This window comes from Lepisosteus platostomus, chromosome 4, assembly GCF_059453375.1.
Source record: "Lepisosteus platostomus isolate fLepPlt1 chromosome 4, fLepPlt1.hap1, whole genome shotgun sequence".
Classification (NCBI taxonomy): Eukaryota; Metazoa; Chordata; class Actinopteri; order Semionotiformes; family Lepisosteidae; genus Lepisosteus; species Lepisosteus platostomus.
The window spans coordinates 34339766-34366330 of NC_142614.1; the positions used below are offsets into that span (position 1 = coordinate 34339766).

At 36.2% G+C, this 26565-nt stretch overlaps 1 protein-coding gene across 2 annotated transcripts in view; it reads left to right on the forward strand.

Moving 5' to 3' along the window:
• Positions 1–23580, forward strand: part of znf462 (zinc finger protein 462) — a 95064-nt gene extending 71484 nt beyond the window's left edge. For both annotated transcript variants that reach the window (XM_088629457.1, XM_088629456.1), the window contains exons 8-13: positions 9470–9725; positions 10159–10295; positions 12674–12897; positions 16349–16511; positions 20567–20690; positions 20982–23580. In XM_088629457.1, the coding sequence (XP_088485583.1) occupies positions 9470–9725; positions 10159–10295; positions 12674–12897; positions 16349–16511; positions 20567–20690; positions 20982–21198 (1121 nt within the window). In that variant the 3' untranslated portion in view covers positions 21199–23580. The remainder of the gene's footprint in view (positions 1–9469; positions 9726–10158; positions 10296–12673; positions 12898–16348; positions 16512–20566; positions 20691–20981) is intronic.
• Positions 23581–26565: the final 2985 nt, after the last annotated feature.

Below are 26565 nucleotides of genomic sequence, written 5' to 3' on the forward strand. Positions count from 1 at the left end.
TGAGAATATAGTCCTTCGTTGCTACGCAATGCAGAAACACAGCCACAAGTAACATTAACTAGCAAAGAGAGAACATTAGCTAGCCAATATGATTAATACAGGGGAAAAAAGCAATTAGGGAAAAAAATACCTGTTGATCTGTTCTACATTCCAGGAAGAAAACAGAATATGATTTTTTCTGTACGAGATGCGTGTTGTCTTTATGAAATTCATGTATTTTAAATGTTTAATTATGAAGTAAATTAACTATCGAAACCTGTTTTTATAGTTTTTAAAGTCATGCAATGTCTAAGTAAAGCAGGAACACATTATATCTCATTTTTTATTTTATTTTTTTAAATTAAAAAAATCGTTTGCCCAGCCTAAGGGTGGGGGGTGCTCTCATTGACAGCTGACACTCCTCCATAAACTTACAGTAAGTGAAAATTAATAACAACATGTAAACGTCATATTTACAATTTGTTGATAATAAAAATGTTAAGTTCTCTAAAGCTTTCTCGGTCAAGTACGAGAATTCACCTAGAGAGCTGTGTAAGCATGTGTAGGCAGCAAAGGATCAGCAAAACGGAAGAAAACGCTTTCAGAGAAAACAATGTTTCAGGTGTGAAGAATACAGATCCCCAATTCAATTTCAGCCTTAACCAGTCCCCACACACCCTGCCCCCGCTGCGATTAGAATATACACAAAGCACCGGCAGCTTTACAGTAGATGATCAGGTGTTTCGCAGACGTAGGCATAGTACGTAATTCAGGCTTTATGAGCTCACACCTGGGATTCGATTAATTAAAAATAAGTTTTTTGTAAAAATTGCACCAGATATTAGATCTTGTTTATATTAAAGTTGTATCACTGGGCAATGGCTAGCCTCAGGACAGCACTGCTAGAGCACCAAAACTTCTTAACACTCGTGTTTCCATACTGTAGTTTGAGTCGTTGTGTAAGCTTTTTTACTTCTCAATTAAACATTTGAAACACTTTAATTTTGTAAACTTAACACGCATTCTGTACAGAAATAAAATCACGTTTTCTACAGTTGTTAGGCAGATTAGCAGGTTACTGACAAAATAGCACACCGTCCACCACTGTGGATGTGTGGAACTCAATGTGAGTTCTGTCTTGCATTGTCAGATTGTAAATAAAAAGCATTTTATTAAACACGTTTGCCATTTTAATCAAGATGGGGGTGATGGGAACTCTCTATTATTCTATATTATATTATAAACGCCCAAAGAGGCATTCTTTTCCTCTGGTTTAACAGAAACAAAACAATCCGGTTAAACGAGAGTGTGGCATTACTTTTTGTCAATGAAAAAATAAAGTATTTTTGTGTCGAATTAGTTTTCCTTCTTTCAGTTGGGTAAACATGAAAAGCATGAAGCAACATGGGGTCATTATTATGATTTCTCTATTATCAAAACTCTCAAATCGTTAAATTTTGGTTATTTTGGAAACATTTTGACGTGTTCCTTGTAACTGTCGATATTGTAGCAATAGACAAAATGAAACGCTTTGTTTGTAATGTAGGGATTAAATATTTATGTCTTTATTTAGTGGTCACATTAGTGACAAAGGCTAAACTTTCAGCTTCAGTACTGCGTACACCCTATGGCCGACATTACATACACTTTTGGCCGACATTGCATGTTTAAATAAACAAAAAAACAAGTCATTTATTCCTTTATCATATTGGCTAGCTAATGTCCTCTCTTTGCTAGTTAATGTCACTTTACTTTGTCGGGCGTAATTTTTTAGGCAAAAAACAGGCTGTTAAAAGATTAAGATTGTTGAGCGGAATGAGCAGAAGTATTCATGGAAAATGGTAATCACTTAACTCGCTTAACTTTGAACGTTCTGTTATATTTATAAATACCAACAAATTCAATATAGTGTCGATAATTTTTATTATCAGTCATAACAGTTATAGCAGCTTCAAATTATTCGTTATTAATAAATGACTTAGCTTCAAACATGTAATAAAATTTAGAAATATAAAAAATGTCAATATAGCGTCCATAATATTTGCTATTTTAGTTTTTCAAAGAAATGTTTATTTGTTAAAAGAAAACTAATGGTGACAGCTGGGTTCGAACGACCGCAGGCATCTAAGGTACAAGCTTAAGCCATCACGCTACAGACGTAATCACATAGAAGGAGTGAAACTGAGGCACACATATCCATAGAAAGTGTATTATACTACTACAGATGCAGCCATTCAAAGTGCGCGGTACAGACACGTACCGGAGGTAATTGGCTACGGCGTCTCGCATCGTGACGCGCGATGACGCAAAATACCGCGGTACGTGATTGGTTGACCGACAGAGGCACTCGTGGTCCGTTGGTCGGTCGTAGAAAGATTTACAGTAAATGTCTTTACTGTGCCTGTTTTAGCATTGAATATTTATATGGAATTTTACCACTGAAGGGAAATCTTAGTAGCTGAGCATAAAAAGAATAGGAGCATACTGTAACGCGTGTGAAGGCCATAAACGATATTAATTTTGGAACATAAACATACAGTATATGGCTGGTCTTGGTACTTTAAATAAAAAATACACACCAGTATTTCATTTCTCCCTAAACATTTTAAGCTTCGAAGTCTTTAACTAACGTGATACCGGAATCAACAAGCATACTTTTAGAATTTGATTAAAAGGGAATATAATATGGAATCGCGTATCTAAAGAATTTAATAACGGTATGATTATATTCTTGTGCTGCGACAGGGCTGTGTAGGGCTGTTTCGCCTGCCTGTTCATGCGAGCTGTCTTGTAGCCTACTGGTCTAGGTGCGTGACTAACAACGCTGGTGCTGGACTTTTCTTTTAACAAACATTTCTTCGAAAAAATAGAATAGCGATATTATGGACAATCAATTGACTTTTATATTTCAAAATATCGCAACATGATCGATTCTAAGTCATTTTTGATAACAATGAATAGTCACCTTCTTCCCTTCTGGCAGCGGTTCCTACCTCTATTGTGTGTGTGTGTGCAACAGAGTAAATTTTTATAAAGAAATGGAGGCTGGACAGTATGCGTTACAATATAAACATTTATATTGATTTAAATCGTGTTCTGATTTAAATCGCAAACGCGTGTTTAATTATGTGTTTTTTAATCATAATCAGGCTAATGCATTTCTACATTTTCTGTATGAACCAGCTTAGAGGTTCATACAGAAAGACAGCTTGTGTTTAAATTAAGTGTAAGGTAATTTATGCTTCTAAAGTCATGGTCAGCATTTATTATTGTACTGTGCTGTAAACTTTTTCTGTGCATAGTCACATTATTTTATAGCGTTTTTATTGCGTTATTAAATCCGGTGGCGCTGTGTGTTAGTTTCCTGACTGCCATTATTTAAACTGCGACACTGATCATTCATCTCTAAATAAACTTTATTTTATATAGCGTTTTAAGCGAATAGGTAATTAGATTGCTCATAAACCTAATCGCTTTTTCTACATAAACACAGCGTGATTGCTCTCTGAAAATGCTTTTCCTTTATTTTTAAAGTAGGCTCAGATTTCAACTATAGATCGTATTATTATAAACTTTCTTGGAAAAATGTATTTTATGTAAACCATGTTTGCTATTAATTCATTTATGGCTAAAATACGTTCATTGTCTTCCAATCGAGTCGAGTTGACATTGGAAGCCTGCCACACCCGGACTGTTAAACCAACGCATTAGCACGTCAAAGCCCATTGAGCCAGTATTGGCTTTAGTATTCCCCCCCTCTCCCCTCAATTCAATTAAATTCATGGTGTTTTATTTGCATGACAGATGGGTACAAGCAGTGTTGGGTATGTATATTGTAACGCTTACGGCAGACAGGCACTGTGTAAGAGCCGGCACACCAGAGCAGCGCACCGAGGGAGCTTCTGCATTTATAACTTAGTTTTTAAAATTAGTCAAGCAATATGAAGCATCTCCTTTTACTTAGTGCCTGAGCATAAAAAGAATAGGAGCATACTGCAACGCGTGTGAAGTCCATAAACGATATTAATTTTGGAACTTAAACATACAGTATATGGCTGGTCTCTGTACTTTAAAGAAAACATACACACCAGTATTCCATTTCTCCCTAAACATTTTAAGCATCGAAGTCTTTAACTAACGCGATACCGGAGTCAACAAGCATACTTTTAGAATTTGATTAAAAGGGAATATAATATGGAATCGCGTATCTCAAGAAATTAATAACGATATAATTATATTCATGTTGCAAAAGAACTGCAAAAGAACATAAAAACTCCCTTGCTTTTAACAGAGCGTTCCATAATTTCTAACTACGAAAATGCCAGGTGAAAGGATTTGTAAACATATTTTGTTAAAGCAAGTCAGTTTTTTCCGCAACACATAAAAGACATTTTTCCAAGAAAGTTTAGCCTTTGTCACTAATGAAACCACTAAATAAAGACATAAATATAGAAATCTTAAGATTTGTTTTATTTAATGTTGGTAGCAGGATGAACTGTCAGAGTGTATATTTTGTCGCAGAGTTGCTGCAAGATGTTAACAGTGAAAAAGGTATTTAGAAATGAGTTATTTCAAGATGAAAATTTTCAGAATAATTGCAAATCTAGTAGGATAGAGAAAGCACAGAAAACTGGCAGTTAGATTGATCAGATTAGTATGAAAAGTCATTTAGCAAAGGGAATGAGAAGAGTGACAAACTAGTATACTTTAGATCTTTTTTTCTGAACCAGGGAAAATCTGATCATGTTTCCCTATAACAATAATAAAAAACTTTATTTGATATATCACCATTAAAGGTGGCATCTCAAAGCAATACAGTAGATGTAAAAACAGATAAAAGGACCACAGATTACAAAGTAAATGCATATAAGAAAGACAAGCAGTTAGAGGTGCTACCAAAATTAGAAAATGAAGCAGATACAGACACTAAGTCTTCTGAAAAGAAAGGTTCTGAGGTTAGATTTAAACTGGCCTTGGTGTGTGTGTGTTTGTGTCTGTCTGTCCTGTGATGGACTGGCGCTATGTCCAGGGTGTATTCTGCCTTGTGTCCATCGCTTACTGGGATAGGCTCCAAATCCTCTGTACTGGATAAAGAGATTAGAAATGGATGGAAGTAAAGGCACTGTGTGGATGGAACTTTACACAGTGTTAGAAACCCACTATGAAATGGCAGCATCTCACTGAGAATAAAACATTTTATAGTGCTGGCTTAAGGAAACAGCCTTTCCACCTCTCTTGCACATCAGTATCCATACCTAGTTATTTAAACAAATTGCCTCTAATTATAAACATCTTAATATGCTGGCTCTGTGGATCCGCATCAGCTATGTTTGCCCATTCCTTCAATTCATGTGCATCCAACACGCTAGCAACTACACAAAATCTAAAATATGAGCTCTACTTGCCACTTACAATACCAACAGTACCAGCTAACTTTAGTAGTGACATTTTCATGGATCTTTTTAACAATAAAATTTACAACATCAGACTTCAGACACAATTAAACAGGCCTCAAAAAAGTCTGGTACAAACATTTTCAGCATGGAATAAACCGTTACTTTAATGGTATAAACCTTAAATGGATTCATATTCTCAATAAGATTTGGTGCTCAGTAACATGACTTAGAAAATGACAGAAGACATACGTATCATGCTTATCCTTCTATTTTTCATAATCGTAAACTCCTTAAGGCAGTTACATTTTCTCTGTTCTGACCTGGAGTTACAGAGAAATTTAAATTCTAATAAGAGATTTGTAATGAGGAAAGTCATACCAATCACTCATACAGTACCAGGATTTGCAATTACAATACAAATACTTTCTTTCTGTATGTGTTTATTTTGCAGTTTGAGTCTATGGCATTCCTTTGGGGGTCTATACTCCAAGGCATGACTTTTTTATGGGAACATGACATTTTTTTAAACATATATTTTTGTGGTAGGAGGGCGCAAAACATCAGTATTTACTGCTATTAATTACTGTACGATTTATTGTTGAAATCTGAGCCTAGATATAAAGTTAGATATAAAGTTAAAATCTCGACAAAGCAATGTAGGAAATACAGAGAAAATAAATCCTTTCGATCAAGGTCTCTAAAACGAGAGATATTCTTTTTATGCTCAGCTACTAAGATTTCCCTTCAGTGGTAAAATTAGATATGAATATTCAATACTTAAACGGGCACAGTTAAGACATTAAATATACATATACATACTGTATACAGTACAGTTTGCATACGGTAATATGTTTATGTTACGCGATTACAAAATAAATAAAAATGAAAAGTCCAGCACCAGCTGGATTCGAACACACAACCTGCCAGTTGGTAGTCACGCACCTAGACCAGTAGGCTACAAGACAGCTTGCATGAACAGGCAGGCAAAACAGCCCTACACAGCCCTGTCGCAGCACACGAATTCTTTAGATACGCGATTCCATATTATATTAGCAGAAAAGCTTAAAACTACCACTTTTTCACACGCTATTTCACATGCTAGTTAAATACTTCGATGCTTAAAATCGTTAGGGAGAAATGGAATACCGGTGTGTATTTTTCCTTTAAAGTGCCGATTCCTGGAATCTGACTGGCTGACACCCCTCTGAAGTGGTTCCATAAAATCTGGTATACGGAAAAGAAAGCGTTGATAAATACAAGTGTCTTTTAATACACTCTTTGCTGTGCTCTTGAGGATCCTTGTGATATTTTAAGCTCTAGTTGAATGATAGGTGTCGCATTTTAAATCATTTTCGTAGTTAGAAATTATGAAACGCCCTGTTAAAAGCAAGGAAGTTTTTATGCCCGTTGAAGTAAAACAAAATGCCTGACAAAGTATGGCTTGGACAGATTCCAAGTGCTTGTACAAATGTGCTAAAGAAATTATACTTTGAGTATACAGCTTGTCCAAAGTCATCCATTATTAATACTATTAGTAATATCTTCAGTAAAGGCTTTGATGCATAAATATTTCTGATAAAGGTAGGTTGTGTACTTTTGTCCAACTGAGCAATCTTGCTTTCATAAAATATACCAACATTTTAATGACTGATGATTAACATGCTGTAATACACAGTTCAAAATTAAAGGCTCAAATGCTGTACATGAGAGGTTAAGCTCCCCCTGGCGGTTTTACAAGGCGACGCCGGATAGTTAGCCACGTGACACACGTGAACTGCGTGATACCGCGACACGCCCACCGCGAAATAACTCACCCATTTTGAATGGCTGCATCTGTATTTGAGCTACAGTATATTATAAATACTACTATAATTGTATTGTTATTAATTTCTTTAGATACATGATTCCATATTATATTCCCTATTAATCAAATTCTAAAAGTATGCTTTTGTTTACTCCGATAACGACCGTATTCTTAGAAAAGGTTAAAACATTATAACTTTTTATAAAGTATATCAACTTAATATGGTCAGAAGGAGTATGTAAAAACTCCTTCTTTTCCAAAATAACCACATGTAAGACTTTGATGCTTAAAATGTTTAGGAAGACAGTGGAATACTGGTGTGTATTTTTCTTTAAACTTCCAATACCAGCCATATACAGTTTACATAATTTGTTTATGTTCCTAAATTAATATTGTTTATGACCATCAGACGCGTTATGCTCCTCTTCTTTTTATGCTCAGCTTCTAAAATGTCCCTTTAGTTGTAATGTTATATATAAATATTCAAAACTAAGTGGATTAAAACATGCACAGTAAAGAAATTAAATGATTAAATCTTTTCACTAACGACCAATGTACCACGAGTGCGCCTGTCGGTCATTTTGGCCAGCCAATCACGTACCATGGTGCAACGCAATGACTTGTGGGTTATTGCATGCTGTATGGGTTTATACCGCGCATTTTGAATGGCTGCATCTGTATGTAGTCCTTTTCTGGGCACTCCACTTAAAGCACTTTACAAGTAATGGTGACTCCACCAACAACGTGCAGTACCCACCTGGATGATACAGTGGCAGCCATAGTACGCCAGTATGCTCTCCAAACATCAGCTATCACTGGGGAGGAGAACAGAGTAATGAAGGCAGTTCATAAATAGGGAGTATAAGGAGGCCAGATTGGTAAAGGCCAATGGAAAACGTTTTGTAATACCCCCTTCTCTTTTTGTGAAACACCCTGGGATTGTTAATGAGCACAGTAAGGCAGTAACTTGGTTTTGCATCTCATCCAAAGAACGGTGCCTTTTTGCTAATGTAATGACTGCACGATGAGCGCACACTTCCAGCCTCACTAACACTTTATCAAGCAGCAACCTCTTCGAACAGCAACCTTGGTGTTTCCCAGGAGGTCTCCCATCCAGGTACAGGCCAGGCTCACACCTGCTTAACTTAAGTGGGTTGCCAGTTGTGAGTTGCAGGGTTATATAGCTGCTGGCTTTTATTATTTTGTTGAATGATGTAACAACTCCTTCCTTAGGTTATTGTGTCAAAACCCAAAAACATGATAATTTATTATAGAAAGTTTCCTCCAGTTGCAAAACCATCAGTCACTAAGGAACATGAAATTGTCAGCAGTTATAAATATCTTGGTACTGTTATTAATTACAAACATTTGAGGAAAACACAGACACCATATGTACACTATATGAGCCAATAGTGATTGTTCTTCCTAAGAAAACTCCAGTCTTTTAATGTGTGTACTACAAAAAGGATTTATTTCTGGTCTTGGGTCTGTCACTTACAGACAAGTTGAGGGAGTTCAATCTCTTAACCGTTGAACAGATAAGATTTGATTTCAGGATAAACAATTCTAAGGATCATTGATAGGGACTGTTCCACAGGGTCATTATTAGAATCTAAAGGGAATTCACTTAGGATGGAGAATGGGAAACACTTCCCAAGGAGACACCATCCTCTGTCACAATAAAGCTTGCTCCATTATTCAGGATCTCAACCTGACCAAGCTGTTCTGCACCATTAAAGCATGGACCACTTTGCTTAAGAACAGCTTCTATCCAATGACATTGCACATCATAAACAGCTAACTGTATAATGCCTCATAATTCAATAAACCTTTGCACTCTGCACTTTTTACTTGTCTACCACTTATTTAATGTCCTGTGTGTTTGTTGTACTACCTGTTGTATCTTGTGCCTTGTTGTACAGTCATTATTGTTTACTGCTTTTACAACCATTATTTATTATTATTTACTGCTTTGTAATGTAATATTCATATAGTGTGAAAGTGTTGTTTATTGTACTGTACACATCCCAAGAGAACAGTGTGAATACGAATTCCGATGTACACGCACGTATGGCAAATAAACTTCTCTCTCTCCCTCTTCTTTACTCAAAGAGAAAATAGGCAGAATTGTTCCCTCTTGTTTGCAGAGCTTTTTTCTTAATTATACAAATGTAAAATATATGCATCTCAAGGAACATTGATGCAACTATCAGTGTGTATTCCTACATGTAAGCTTGGGCTTCTCACATGCTTGGCTTTTCCCTATCCATCCTGACCTTTATTCCTGTAGATTCTTCCTATTCAGAACCTCCTGATGTACAGCAGCAGCTCAGCCACTATCAGTTGGCTGCCCGCAGCAACAGTAGTGCTAGCCCCACCCCTCTGCCCAGTACCACCTCAGAAGTGAAAGCTGAGGGCCTTCTGACCTGCGAGTTCTGCGAGTTCACTTCTGGATACATGCAGAGCCTCCGGCGGCACTACCGTGACCGACATGGCGGGAAAAAGCTCTTCAAGTGCAAAGACTGTTCATTCTTTACCTGCTACAAGTAAGACATTTTCTTGACTTCACAGTACAAATTATTGACCTGTTACACCCTTTTTTAATAAAATTGACCTTCAGTTAACTTAAGTAATATCTGCTTAAAGCGCTACATCTTCAAAGCTTTAGGTCCCGACACTGAAAAGTGTCATTCTGGATTTGTTCTTCTTTGAAAATGTTTACATATATACATTGCTAAAACTCTATAGCATTTCAAATGCTCTTTAATTCTGTGATCTTATTTATATTTATATTTATATGTGTATTTATAATATCTCCACATTAGTGTTTTTGGACCCTTTCTTCTAATTCTTAAACTTGCTTTCACAGTTCCACACCTCAAATGTAATTTACTATAATTTTCTTAAACACCCATCCTGATTATTTAGTCTAAATTCTTTGTCAGGTTTTTAAAGAAGGGCTATGGATCTTTCTTTCAGGTCTGCTTTCACAATGCATGTGGAAGCTGGACATGCCACAGCCCCAGAAGAGGGGCCCAAAGACCTGCGCTGTCCTCTCTGCCTCTACCACACCAAATACAAGAGCAATATGATTGATCATATTGTCCTTCACAGGGGTAGGTGTCCTACGGTACTTTTGTTGTTAATGTCTAAGACATCTGTGGGCAAAATACGGCTCTTGAGGTAAAAAATTAATGAGTCAATATTCGCCATATTCCACTTTGTTTGGTGCTGTTTTTTCTTACATTTCGTTATTCGTGCCGTTAGATGGCACACGAACACTTTACCACAGTGATTCCAAACTGTGCATCGCGCCACCTTGGGGAGGCACCTTTGTCGGTCAGGTGCATCTCAGGTATCGCCAGTCAAAGAAAAATTGTATTACAAGCAAAACGCGCTGTTTGTGCACACAGGATGTATGAGTCGTGTGCTACCTAGTGGATTTGAAGGTACTAGATTGTGTCACATGACACTGGCCATGAGAGTTGGCAGTCTGTAAGCAGCGTACTAGTTGACCGCGGCTTCGCTGTTTCATTTTTTTATGAGTGGTCATTTTGTGAGTTTTTTTTACACAATCGCAATTGAGAGGTTTTTAAATACGAGTAAAATACGTCAAGGACACAGAGTGTAGTTCTAAAGAGAAACGGAAACGCAAATACAGAACTAATGATGACAGTTTCTTGAATTTCGGTTTCACATGCACAATTGTGGGCACTGAAGAATGTCCTCAGTGTGTTGTCTACCTTGAAGTGGGCTGCTGAGAGCATTCTCCCCAATAAATTGAAACGTCATTTGGAAACTGTTCACAGTAGTTTGATAAGTAGGCCTCGTGAGTATTTTTCGCGCAAGTTAAATGAATGAACAGAAAGCTGCTTTTTCTAACCTAACTACAGTCCCCATTAAATTTCTTTCATCATACAAAGTTGCGTACCGAACAGCACAATGCAAAAAACCTCAAACTATTGGAGTACCAAGGAATAAGCAACAGAGCTCTGTGAATTCTGCTTCCCTTTGCAATTTCCTGCCTTTATGAGGCTGGGTTTTCAGCACTTGTGGTAATCAAATCCAAGTTCAGATCAAGAGTCGTTGTTGAGAAGGAGATGCACCTTGCCATTTCAAAAATACTTTTTTTGGTGAATTATGTTAATATAATTTATTACATTATTATTTGTCTCCCCCCTTTTTTAAAAAACATTGATGTTACATTTTTACTTTTTCTAAGTCATTTTATCTGCAATTTACAAAGATGTTTACTATAAAATGTATAATCTTTTGTAAAGTATTGCACTGCCATAGAATGTATTTTTGATGCAGGGAAGGCATGTGGAAAATTTGACAGGTCAAGGGAGGTATGGACCCAAAAAAGTTTGGGAATCCCTGCTTTACCAATTTGATTCACCAGTCAGAGTGGGTCCATCGTACTGTGAGGGAACCTGCACCAAAATGAGTGGATTGAAGAAGCAGAAAGTTGACAGTGAATGTAGAGTGTTCAACAAAGAATTGACTGCAAAATACTTTTTCACAGAGGTTGGAACAAAGGCTGTATGTTTAATTTTTAAGGAAAGTGGCACAGTGTTCAACAAATACAATCTCAGTTGGCATTTTTCTGCCAAACATGATAGCTATGCTAGCAATCTGTCATGCGAGGAGCGGGCTAAAAGAGCTTCCAAACTAGCCGCTAGTTTACTGGCGCTGCAAAATTTATTTTTCCGCACAACATGCATCTCTTTCTCAACATTAACTCTTTGTCAATGTTAAATTTGATAACCGCAAGTGCTGAAAACCCAGCCTAACAAAAGCAGGCTGCCTGCCTACCTATAAAATTGCTAAAAAAACAAGCCGCTCTCTGAAGGGGAGCTTTTGAAGGAGTGTATGATAGAAACCGCAGATATTCTTTGTCCAGAGAGTAAGAGCAAATTTGAGAAAATAAGTTTATCACGCAGGTCGAGGTAATCGGTGAAGACTTGGCTTGTGAATTGAACGTCAAGTTTTTTATTTATTCAATTTTTTTTTCTCTCAGGTTATCATTAACCTTGAACTAATAAGCTTATGTTGGATTTTAAACTTATATAGAGCATAAGCTATCTGTAACAGTAGCCTGAAGTGGCCCCCTATACAGTTTCAAAATTTTATGTGGCCCTTGGGCCAAAAAAATTTGCCCACATCTGGTCTAAGACCATGTCTTGATAGTCATTGATAGTGTTTGTTTTTTCTTTAATGATTATCTTGATTTATCTTAACCTTCATGAGTAAGATCAGCAAGACAGATGTTTTTATTAGCAACATTATACATTTTCCAGTTTAATGCACTACTGGGAAATCAACCTGCAAAGCTAATCAAAAAAGTAAATGGAATAAGCACGGCAAGAAAAACTTTGGCACTCTGCCTAAGATGGTGCAACAACCTGATGTTCTTAGGTTATTCAAAATGTAGCAAGACTTGGCAGACTGTGACATGATCTTGTGAATTACCTGCCTTTGTTCCTCCGTACAGAGGAGCGAGTAGTGCCAATTGAGGTCTGCCGATCTAAGCTGTCCAGGCACTTGCAGGGCATCGTGTTTCGTTGTGACAAGTGCACCTTCACTTGCTCCAGTGACGAAAGCTTACAGCAGCATATTGAGAAGCATAATGAACTGAAGCCCTACAAGTGCCAGCTCTGCTACTATGACAGCAAGCAGCGGGAGGAGCTGGAGAACCACCTGCGTGATGAACACAAGGTAGGTATCTGCCAGATTGACTGCAGCACTGAAAATGGTTGGAGTAGTTAGACTAAAACATGTTTCATTACTAGTGGCATAAATTGTTTGGTCTTGTAGAAGTCTTTTTAATCTGTACAGTTTTCTGTCTTTCTTGACATCAATGTGCTATGTGACTCTTCTGCTTAAGTTAACTCTTTTTCTAGAAAATTAATTATTCTTAAAATTAATCGGTGTGTGCGGGGAGACAACATTGCACACTGCTTTCAGCCCCACAGGCACACTTTGAGTAATACACATTTCCCTTCTGCCTCCTTTACCCTTTTAGAATTATTTTGAAAAGCAAAAGTAAAAGTTAGTTAAAATAAGTATGAGCTTATTTTAAAAGCAAAAACATTTAATACACCCTGCACCTGATCTCTTTCTTTTTATTTAATTTTATTAAATAAGCTTGCAGTTTTACAGGCCAAATAACTGTTTAACTATGGCGCCTTTGATAGCCTTTCTCTGTGAACACAATCTACTTGGTTGCACTGTATTCTGTACCATTGTATTATGTTTTATTTTTCCCAAATATATTTCCTCCCTTTTTAAAACATCTTAGTTATTACAGATCAGTGTGATATTGTTGTAGTTTCCTATTTGAATAGTAAAATTAAAAGGTTTAGCTTTGCAAAATACATATATGAATTTCATGTTCTACATAGCACATGTTAACTGAAACATACTTATGCACAACAATAGTGTGATGCTCAAATAGTTAATAGATTTTTAATTAAAAATGTTAAGCATCAAAACCAACCAATCACAGAAACATGAACAGATAAGAATCATGATAAATGTCCAGAATTTAATGTGACAAACTCAAAATGAAAACATTACAACATGTTAGCTATGACCTCCATAAGCATTTAAACAGTCCTGGCACCTTGATGCATAGGTGGGGGAGATTCCACCTATTTTCCTATGCAGCTGAGGCACCAAGATCTTCATATTTTTTCCTTGACTTGAGCACTGTGTCTTTTATTGCCCTGCTGGAAAACTCTTTCTGAATTGGCTTGCAGTCTTGTTTAAATAATGTAACAAGAAGTACTGTGCTCAAACATTGTCTACGATCAGGGTTGTCAAAGGCGGTGAAGGCATTTATCACCTTTGCCACCACCTCAGATGTTTTCTGGTCGATGGTTAAGTCCCAGAGGTTTTCTTGACTTTTTTTCTGACCAGTAATTCAGTCCTTCAGCCCCAAGAGGTCAATGTAGCTTCTTCTAAAGCCACTTATTAAACATCTCATTGCAGTACCTTAGACTCAATTAGACATTTTACTACTACAACTTACATAATTGTGTAGAATAACAATAGCAGAGCATATGGTTTATGACAATCTCATATTCTTTCAGCAATAAATACAAATGATTATCAGGACATGTATAGAATATATCAACAGAATAGGATTTCATACTGGAAACATACTGAAATAAGACATACATAAAACAAACTGAAATATGAAAATGAGTGCAACACCATAATTAAGCCGCCATTCACTGTTCACAGGGAGCACATAAATATCACATATTTTACAAAAATAAAGCATCTAGTGTGTTGTATATTGCCATTAAATTTGATCATTCCAATCTTTCATGAATTGACATTGTTCTTTCACAGGAATAAGTAATAGGTTTATTCCATGCTGAAAAGAGAAGAGAAAAATGCAAAGTTTCGGCTGTGAAGCCTTCTTCAGGTGTGAGAAAGGCAGGGCAGACAGCAAAGAATAAATAGAACAGAAGAACAAAAGCTGGGAGAGGGGAGGACGTAGGAGGGGCAGCGAGGCCACTTAGGAAGTGCAAAGCTGAGAAAGGTGAAGAAAGGTGTAAAGTCAAACCCTGCATGAGAATAGAGAAGATTACACAAAAATAAGTTGGTCATTGAGAGAAGGGGGATGAGTTTCGTTTCATGTATGTTTGTATGATACCCTAAACGTGTGAAGATTTTTTTTTCTCTCACAATCCACAATATTGGTAACAACTAGCAAATATTGTTTAGCATTTTATGTTTAACTTAATTTTTTCTTTACATTTGTTTGAGCTCTTTAGATTAACATTCAACTTAAAACCTGCAATAGAATCTAACAGGTTGATATCCACCACCAAATTGCACATTTGTTTTGGTTAGAATATCCTGACTGCCTTTGAAATGTGTGAGCTTTATCAGTGAAGGTGTTTTTAATTATGCCTAGTGAAGTATACATGACTCAGGAAGCAACTTATGAGTACAGTGCAGCCTTCAATTGCATCTCAGATGTTTTTTCCGAAAACAGTTTCCTGCTTGGACAATGTTTAAAATCATATTTTTCACACTTACAGCAAGTTTGTCTGCGTTTGTGAAACCATTTACCAATATGTTATTCCCAAAGGCTACTATATGAGTATTATATATAACAACCAAATGTCACAGTATGCTTTGGCCATGTAACTGGCATTGTCTGGCATGAATTTAGATGGATTAAAAAAAAAAGAGTAATTATTGGAGTTAGGGTTAACAGTATTGTTATTGTACAGTTGTTTAAAAGATAGTGGTCTTTTCCACCTGTTGTTTTGATGTACACCATGTACACAGATACACAGCCAGAGTTTTATATCAGTTCTTTCATTTTTTGCGGTAGATTCTCCAAATTACATTTGACTTACTATAAGAATTGTTGTACTGTTTATTTTTTTTTTTGCCAGCAGTCTATTCTTTTTCCCACTTGTGTTTTATAGAGGACTCCTTCTCCCAAGTGCCAATCTCAGCTTTTAGTTTGTGTGTATAGGTGAATGCACTGTACAAAGATTCATATAACTAAATGCTTTTTAATGTAAGTCATATATTTTAATGTAAATGCTTTTTAATGTAATTCATTTTTCATATTTGTTATTTTATTTTCCTCAATTCATTCACATTTAAAATCATCATAATTAGTTCCTAATTGTATGATTCAACACAGTTCTTACTTCAAGTGGAACATTTTGTTTTATCAAGATTCAGTACTGGTACAACAAAGGAATGAAGTTATGGCATATGATTTTTATTATCAATAAAAAAGTTTGCAAGTTATTTTATAGTACCCCCTGCCCAATATCATGAAATTCACCCAATGCTAACAATTTTTATCACAAAGGATCCTAAAGCACTTCACTTATAGGAGGCGACACACTTTATCTACCACTGAAACATAATACTCACCTTGGTGAAATGTGGTGGCCATTTTGCACTAGCAGCCCCACTACACAACAGATCAGGTCGAGAAGTGAGGAATCTTCTCCAGTTGAATTAAGGGCAAATTTTAGAAATGCTAAATTGTTTACATCCATTTGAAACTAGACAACTTGTCAAGTTGTTTTTTGAGGAATCCAAGATCATCATCACTGTCTGATTAAGTGAATTCCTCTTCATCCTTTTTATTTTTAATGTTTCACACACTTGTTATATCCTAAAGGTAAGCCGAAACTTTGAACTGGTGGGACGAGTGAACTTGGACCAGCTGGAGACCATGAAAGATAAGACAGAGAGCATGAGCAGCACGGAGGAGGAAGAGGATGACGAAGAAGGAGATGAGGAAAATGAGGATGAAGAAGAAAATGAAAAAACTGAGACAAAAGGTTTGTCATAAACAGCCATTACAAAATGTGTTCAAACTGAGATTAGTTGAGTTTACAAGGCCTTTACAAGGGCTGGTCTCCAGTAATACAGTAGCTGAAATGTTTTTTAAACCCCATTTTTAGCATTTCCAAATAGAAAATTAGTTATATTTGCATATCACAGAACCAAACTTCATACTTCACAAAGTAGTTTTGAAATCATTAGTATAACTTCATATAAACTTTGTGACAGAAATGCATTAGCTGTGAAAAATATTTATGCACACCTATAGAAGTGAACATGTAGCAGAGCGTGCTCAGGTCATTGCCAATGTTTTGTATTCTAGTACTTTGGTAACAATTTTAGAATGCGTGTTATCATGAACAGGTGTTTTGATATTTTCTTTCCGTGCTTTAATTGTATTGATATCCAGTGCTCTAGGGAGGAGGAGTTTAACCAGATTTTTTTTAAATGCTGGATAAAATAGAAATGCAGGCAGTCTACTGATCTGCCCACCTTCAAGCACCATATTTAATGCTTCACAGACGTTAAGAGAGGTTTTGTGCCTCTGAAGGATATAAAAGTTTAAAGTTCCTGGGAGGTTATTATGTCGCTAGTAGCAGAGATTGTCCTGGTTGACTCATTCCAACCCCTTTTCTTGCTATGAGAACTATCAGCTCTAGGAAGGTGACAATTCAGTGGACTCGTAAGGTGTACAGATGCAGCCATTCAAAATGCACAGTACAACCTTGTACTGCGCAAAATTACCCACAGTTCACTGCGGTGTCCCGCGGTACTTGATTTTGCTGGCCAAAATGACCGACAGGGGCACTTGTGGTGCATTGGTTAAATGGTGCAACACTTAAATCCTCAAAAACTGCTTGTGTTAATTTGTTTAAATCACAAAATATCATATGTAAATACCGGCCATGTAGTACTCCGCATTGTGGAATAATAGTTTATTTTAAAGGGAATTGGAGAAACTAGGAACTAGAGAAATCAATAAAAAAAAATTTCTAGAATTAATAAATGCACATCCTGTTCACTGGGGTAATTAAATCCACACTGAGCAATCTCCAATATGTTCAGAATTTGACAGCCAGAATCCTGATCGGGTTGCATTATGCCTGTCTTCAAGTCCTTGCACTGGCTTCCTATCAGGTTTCGAGTCAACTTCAAAATCCTCATCCTCATTCAGTACCTATCTGGCTTATTATCTGTCTACTTCCCACCTTGCAAGCTTTGTTCATCTGACTCTGGTCTTCTAGCTGTTTTTACACCCTATTTTATTGCTTTGAGATGCTACTTTTAAAGGTGCCATATAAAATAAAGTTTTTTATTATTGTTATAGAGAAACATGATCAGATTTTCCCTGGTTCAGAAAAAAAAGATCTAAATTATACTAGTTTTTCACTCTTCTCACACCTTCTTTGCTAAATGGCTTTGCATCCTAATGTGATCAGTCTAACTACCTATTTTCTGAACTTTCTCTATCCGGCTAGATTTATAATTATTCTGAAAATTTTCTTCTTAAAATGAGTAATTTCTAAATACCTATTTCCGCTGTTAACATCTTGCAGCAACTCTTCAACAAAATATACACTTAGCTCAACCTGACAGTTCATCCTGCTACCAACATTGAATATAAATATCTCTAGATTTCTATATATATATATGTCTTTATTTAGTGGTTTCATTTTTGACAAAGGCTAAACGTTTTTGAAAAATTTCTTTTATGCATTGCAAAAAACTGACTTGCTTTAACAAATTATATTTACAAATCCTTTTGCCTGGCAATCTATCTGAAAGCCCAACTATCTGAGAAACCCTCCATGAAACCATGTTTGCTATTAATTCATATAAGGCTCTCTGACAGAATTAGTTTTTTATGTGTGCTAATTTTCTGACTCTATCCCATCAAACATTCTTACTCTGAAATCCACCTGATTATTCAAGCCCCTCACTCTCTGCCAAATCTATTTCATGTTTGCATGTTCTTTTGTAACACACACCTTTCTGTGATTTTTTTTGTACATCTTAGCTTTTGCAAGTGTTCCTGCATCCCTCTTCTTTACTATGTCTAGTCACGGCTTTTTTCTGTTTGCTTATTTCAGTAACACTCCATTTCTAAAACTTTTTGCTCATGTGTATTTTTACATTTATTTACAGCTCTAGCACTTTAATGTCCTAAATTTTCATTTGCATTAATTTGTAGACTGAATTTTAGTTTTAGCCTTAAAAAGCTTAAGTTTTCTCTATCTTTTGTTTCTTTTGTCCTACAACTGTTGTTATTGATCACATTGATCAAATTATTGCACTTGACATGACTTCTTTCATTCACCCTTTCCTGAACGTCTATGACAAGCAGAGATAGTGCTGTCTCTGGTGTGATCTTTTGCAGCTGAAATGTCACTGTTTAAATGAATAAGAAATTAGATTGCTCATAAATCGAATCACTTATTCTACATAAACACAATGTAATTGCTCCCCGAAAATGCTCTTTTTCCTGTTTGTTTAAAGTTATACCGGGCAGTGGTGGACGGAGCGCTATTTTGTCAGCAACCTGCTAATCTGCTTAACACCTGTAGAAAAAAATATTTTATTTCTGAATGGAATGCGTGTTGCATTTACAAAATTAAAGTGTTTCAAATGTTTAATTAAGAAGTACTTACAGCTTACACAACGACTCAGGACATTTCATTGCTGGTTACCTTATATTTATTTTAAAAAATGAAATAAAAAATAAGATACAATGACATGTTCCTGCCTAACTCAAACATTGTGTGACTTTAAAAGCTGTAAAAAATGATTTAGATTGCAGAAAGACACCTTGCTCTTACGTTTTCTCAATCCATACATGAAGTTAATTCATGAAGGATTCATGAATACATGAAGTGCAGGGTTCCTGCATTAACACAGTCTGCTTATAACCTCTGCCTCTCTAAAGAACATATATTTTCACTTTCTATTTAATTTGCAATTGATTTATATCTTCACTGCAACTCTTAGTATAAAAACCTGTCATGTTGCTTTGAATGTGCAGTTATAAGTGCTGTTAGGATATAACTTGCTTGCCTGCATCACCTGAATAGTTTTGTCTGTCAGAGGGTTACACCATACACAAGAGGTTTTGTGGCTAAGGATCTGCGCCTGTGGCTGGAAGGTTGCCGGCAGAGGAATCCTACTTCGTTGGGCCCCTGAGCAAGGCCCTTAACCCCAACTGCTCCAGGGACGCTGTACAATAGCTGACCTTGCGCTCTGACCCCAGGCTTCTCTCCCTGTCTGTGTGTCTATGTGTCTCATGGAGAGCAAGTTGGGGTATGCGAAAAAAAGAATTCCTCATGCAAGAAATTGTATAGGGCTAATAAAGTTAAGTTATGTTATGTTGAATAACCAGTCACCAGTATAAACCAATACTTAACAAATTCCATTTAAAAGCATATTACCAGTTCTTTTGTTCACAGGAAAGCTCTTTAACACTCTACCGTAGATCATGTCAAGATTGAATCCAAAACACAAATTGCACAGATTGTGTCTCCTGTCCAACCTCCAAAGCACTACATACATGATAACCATAAAAGTGCCTTTTTTTCTTCAATTGAAGCCTAGACCTAAATTCTATTGAGCACAACTCGGAACGCAGTGATTGAAAACGGGTAAATACGAGAGTAAACATAATGAAGACAAGACTTGTGCACAATTTGCAAAACTTGGTTGCAGGTGTAATCTATAAAATGTTATTTATTCCATGTCTTCCTATAAAGGAAGAATTACCAAATTTTATATATTAATATATTTGATAGAATTAAGCATAATATTTGTATTAATGTAATAATTATGTACAGTACTTCTATGGACTCATATGGTCTTCAGTTTATTCTAAAAAAATTATAAAAGGGATTCATCTTTACTTCAGTCAGCACTGACCCACCAGTACAGGGCTGTGTTGCTTGTGGTGTGTTAAAAGATAAGTGGGTTAAAGGCATGAGATAGGTAATGAAAGGCATGAAATATTATGTAGCAAAGTTCCTAGTCTTTTTTTGTTTTTTTGTTTAATTCTGGGTTTATTTTTCAGAGGCACCGGGTTCCCCAGGAAGTAGTTTTTCGGTGTGCAGCGAGAAGCGCTTTCCTTGTGAATTCTGTGGCCGCACATTCACACACAGTGTAGAGTGGGAGCGCCACGTGCTAAGACATGGCATGTAAGTCCTCTGTAACAGTGCTCCTTGAACACCTGGGACTTAAACTCTTAGCACCACAAGGTGCTTCAGCTCTTCTTTCAGAGTGGAAAGTTAGAAAAAGCCCACTCTTGAAGAGGTATTTCCAGTTTTGTTGTTAAATAATCAAAGCAGAAACAGTTATGTTTGGTTATTTTTTAAGATGTATCCATTGTATATGTAACACAAGTTTTCTAAATTCCTAGTTTGGTTATGTTATTGGTATTTGTAGGTAATTTCTTATCGATTTTTAATTTTTGTGTTCTTGCTTTTCAGGACTATGGGCAGTAGCGGGAGAGACCCTAGCATTATCCAAGCAATAGAAGCAACATGTAAAGACACAGGACCACCACTGGCCAAACTGGAAGATAAAGAAGACAACCACTCCAGTGATCCTGTAGAGATGGAAAGATGTTACCGACCTGAGCTGGCAAAAGTTTATACAGAAAAGGAGCAGGAAAGAGAGAAGCCAGAGACCAAAAATAATACTTAAGAGGAAACATTGTGTTGTAGCGTTGATATTTACTTGAAAAACATTGGGGAAACTAGAAAAAAGGCTGCTTTTCAAACTTTTTTTAAAATCTTTGGAACAATATTGGGTAACCATTTTGGGTGTTATTCATTGGACGTTCTTAACTGTGTTACATCTTACTTGTACTTTTAGCATTTTTTTAATCACACAACCTTAAAATGAGTGACATGGTCCATAGGACAGATGCTAATATATTGGTAACCAATAGTGAATGGTACTGTAATTTTATCATTAAGGTCAAATCTTTTGTAGTAACAAAGTAAAAGTTCATTTTCACTTTAATACCCTTGGAATATTCATGAATCATGAATAAGTATGGGGTACAGTGAAGCCTTATTTCCCCTAGTATTTATACTTCCAAGTGTTCATACACAGCTAATTTTGGCTAAATCTGTGTTTCTCTATTTTGTTTGTTAAAGGATTGTATTGCTTCTGCTTGTTGACAATGACAGTGATTCAACACTGTGCATGCTTTTTTATTTTGCTGTAGGAATGGTTCCTGTGTTGATTTGACCTGAATGATGCGCAATTACAGGGTTTACATTTAGCCTTCAGTGTTAATTTCCTGTAGCAAATTAGCTATAGGAGTGGTTGTTTTCTTTTGTATGAATATATATAGTTTTATAATTTTAAATCTTGTCCCCATATTTTGTAACAGATTGCTATACTAATCCAGGTTTGTCTGTCTTTACAGATGTAGCTAGGAATTCCCTGCTCTTTGTAATTTATTAAAGATAACTCATATTGCTGAACCATCAGTAATGCCCTGGTTAGCATGTTAAAATAGTAACTAATACTGAGCTGTTGTCTCTTATCTTTCCTTTCTTGCAGTTCTCTTTATCAATAAAATTGTTTTCTCTGTTAGAAATTGATTTCTTTGAAACACAGGTCTTGAATTTTACCCTGAGCAGAATTCCAAAAATAGCTGGTTCTGATTGGAATTCATGCTATATAAACTTTGTTTCATCATTATTTAAAATAAGTGTTAAAATAGCTGCTCACTTTAGAATATGATATTCATTATACTCATAGTACCTCATAAACTAAAGAACTCTATTTGCATCAGTTCAGTGTTTTTCCTGTATTACTGAATCGTGCAGTGACGCACTTTGGTGAAATCTAAAGTGCACTTTATATCTCCTTATCCTCGTGAGCAGCCGAAGCATTTAATAAGAATGCTATGATAAAGTCCAAACTAAAGCAAGAATCCTAACTTTACTCCCATGGATCTGCTGTTGTGCGAGACAGTGTGAAAAGAGTGGTTTCTCTAGTAAGAAATAAAAAAAAACATAACTGGTGTGTTGTAGAAAATGTAATAACTTGTGTGATGCATTTTAATATTTTTAACAGAAATCTTTGCTAAAGGAAATTCTTGTCTTGTTGATGTTTGTTAAACTTTAATGAGACTGATCTAATAGAAGTGAGCCGGATCTGTATTCACTAGACCCTGCTGCTCAATGCCCTAAAGCCTTATTAGAAAATAATAGATGTTGCTGATAAATATGTTGGCGTATGATTAAAATATTTTTTTCCCTTACCGACCAGGACAAATAAGAGTTGGAGCCATAAAGAAAACATTTAGACAGTAAATTCTGTTCTCATTACCAGAACTCTCAGGTCCAAGATTAAATGGCCTGTAGTTGACTTCCTTTGCTCTCTTTCTTGAGCAACAAATCAGTGCTGCTATCATGTATGCCCAGGTGCCGTGAGACAATGTTTTGGGAATTCCGCATGCTATATCAAGTCGTGTTTAGAAAACAAGCTACTGTACTTGTCATGTGTACTAAACTGTGGTGTTTCGGAATGGATACGCTGCCCTTTTTTGTTATTACCAGCCGTTGTTATAAAAAATATAAAAATACATTACTGGAGATTTGCATTTCTCTTATCTCTTCACAGTTCCTGTACTACTTAGTAAAAAGTTTATTATTTTCGGTATTAAGGTGTGAAAATACTTTTGTTTCCCAGCCTACTTTACTGTAAACATACAGTTCCTTGCTTAAAGATGGCATCTGCCTTTTTTAGTGAAAGACTAATAAAAAAATAAGCTTTTAAATGGCAGCTTTTTTGCGGATAGTACCCTTAACAACACACTGGAAACTTGTATATATTTGTTTTTTTAATTTTTTTCTTACATTTATTGGAGTTTACCATAGTTTAATGTAGCTCCTTCATCCTGCCTTTCCTGTGAAAATCAGATTCCTGAAGGTGGATTGTGACATTACCTAGAATGGTTGTTTACACTTTTTTCCATTTATTTCTGGATACTATGTAAATATTGTAATTCATTTGTCTTTTTTTAACTTGTTAATAAAGTTATCTGATAACATTATTCTAAAACAAGACTAGTGTTTGTTCATTGTTGACGTAGTTATTTTAAGGCTTTTGTAAAGCAATATTTTGCTAGTGGTTTCCGTTTTGGCAAAAGCACCTTCTGAGAAGATGTTAATTCTGAGAAATAACCAGAATACAGGTCACACAATCCAGATGTGATGCCTTTTTTTTTTTGGTTGTGTCTTCCATGAGGTGTGCAATGTCTTTTTCTGATGGATGAAGCTGCCAATGAGGGAGCAGAATTTGTAAACATTGAAGTTCAAATCATAAACAATACTCCTTCAAGGCAGGTAACTGTAAATTGATAAATGTGGTATAAAAAGTTAGAAATGTTTGGGTTTTGTAAGACCTACAAAGGGGTATGCAATACTCACAAATGGCCTTATTTACTCTGTATTGTACTGGCATTCATTTTTTCATTCTTAGTTGAGTGCATTTTTCTTACATTTTATATCTTATTACTATTGTAAAATGCATCACTACTGTAATAACAAATTGTATTCACCCCCTTCCCACTCAACTAACTCTTGCAGTTTTTCTGTTTCTTTCTTACAATTAATTTTCTTATCCGTTTTCCACAAGACACATGAAAAATTAGACCAATAACATGGTACTACTGAACTTGTTTTTGTTATTACAATGTTTTTTGTATTTTGGAATACAGCATATACAGTCACAGTCACAAACAGGAATTACTCTGATAACAGGTCTACACACAATGCACATCTAGCACTTTCCTGAAAGAAACTAAAGAATAACCCATAATGTACTTCTACACACACACATTAATTATTTGTTAACCAAACAATACCATTAATACAGAGATTAGTGCAGGTTGAGGGAAGTAGATCCACAAGATGAAAATGCTGTGGAAATGGGTGCCCACATTTTCTCTCCTACTTCACAGTCTGCGAATAGGCAAGTTTGTTTGGCAAATGTGGAAAAGGGTGCTACTAAAAATTTAGTGACAATAGGTGAAATCAGGACTATAGAACCTACGAGTATCAACATTTCCTGTACCCTATTTACCATCACTTAATGGCTACACACCTTAAAAATCAGTTATCTGGCTAACTGGAAACATAAATATGAAGTAACTAATGAACTTTTTGTTTTCCAAGTCATAAGTTAATACATAATAAGGATCCCAAAGTGTTCCATATACAGTGCAGTCTAGATTAAATCTCAACTCAGATAAAAATAATCAAAAATAATATTATTACAAAATATTACGGTTTGGGTAATCCATCCATGCATCCATTTTTCTTACTACCTCTTCCACTTCAGGATCACGGTGGAGCCAGAGCCTATCCCAGTAAGCAATGGGCACACCCTAGATGGTACACCAGTCCATCTCACACACTAATGCCAGGGCCAGTTTTCCCAGAAGCTAACTACTAGTATGTCTTTAGACTGTGGGAGGAAACCAGTGCACTCAGTCTACAATATTGGCAAGCTTTCAAGGAAGAGGCTGTGAGACAGCTTGATCAGAAGGCAACAGTAATCTAAAGGCAGCCACTGGATATCTCCAACATTAATATCTTCAAAGGCATCTTCAGAAATATTGAAAACTACCATTCAACGTCACCTGCATGAATATGGCATTCACAGGCAGTTTGGAAGGAAGAAGCCTATTTTGACAACAAACCATAAAAGGGCAAGATATCATATCTACATATACATCTGAATGGCAAGTGGGACCAAGTCAAATCTAATGTCATCATTCATAAAATTAAAAACTGAGTTTTGGACTTGCTCGTCAGTATTATGTTTCACATAAAAAGGCCAAACTCTTGCTAAAAAAATATTAACTCCTACTGTGAATTATAGTGGGACGTCTATCATGTTTATTTGGGTAGTTTTGCATCTACAGTATGTTTCCTCGAGCTCTTTGTTCAGAAAGGGGAAATCATGAACTCCAACATGTACTGTACAGTACCAGGACATTTTGGTCAAACACCTGATTCCCTCTGCCAAGCAACTCAAACTCGGATGAAATTTGAAATTCCAGCATGGTGATCCAAAGCATACATCCAAATCAACAAAAAAATGTACACAAAATGTTCTTGACCATCTAAATCTCCATACCTCAACTCAACCAATAATTTGGGGTTCAACTCAAGAAGGCAGTTCATAAACAGGAACCAAAGGGGCTGGAAAACCTAAAGCAATACTGCCTGTAGGTGTAGTAAAAAAAAAACCAGTACCAGAAACTCAAAACACACTAGAGAAGGCGTGTGATGCACACTGAAGGAGAATTTACATAATACAAAGTACAGGGGTATGAAAATGTTACCTTCATATTTTCTGTACATAAACTATTTATGAGTGTTACATCCCATTGAGTGGTCCATGTGTGTTTTTGTTGCTATGTTCCACACTTCCTAACTTTGATTGTTCTCCCTCCCCCATTGGTCCATCATTACACCATTGTTTCCATATGATGTCATCATCAATCAGCTTTTTGGCCAGTCAAAGTGCAGCTTATTCAATATATAACTTGGAGGTTATCAGAATGAAGGGGCCTTTTGTTTGACTTCGGTCCTGCTCAGCTCAGCTCAGCTCAGCTCAGCTCAGCTCTCATTTCTTCTGCTTCTGCTTCTGCTTCACTTCTTCGTTTTTGTTTGTTTTGCTTCGTGTGTGTATTCATATAGCTTCGGCTTTGTTGGTTTGTTGGTTTATGTTCGTCTCCTCATACTTTCGTTTGTTTGTGTGTTTATTCTTATTTAGCCATTACCTTGCCCAGACGTATTGTATCAACCTCTGTGTTCTTTTGTACCCTGTTATTGTCTACTCTGGTTTTCCCTTATTGGTATTCATAGTTCACTTGTGTATTTGTGTGAACTTTTGTGTATAGGGTTAGTTTAGGTTGTTGGGTACATTCTGCACACGTAATTGATCTCTGTATGAGTAACACTAGTTTAGGCCGGGTGAGTGCCGTTTTGTCTTGTATGGTTTTGGGTAGTCAGTGAAGGTTAGCTAGAGTGTTTGAAG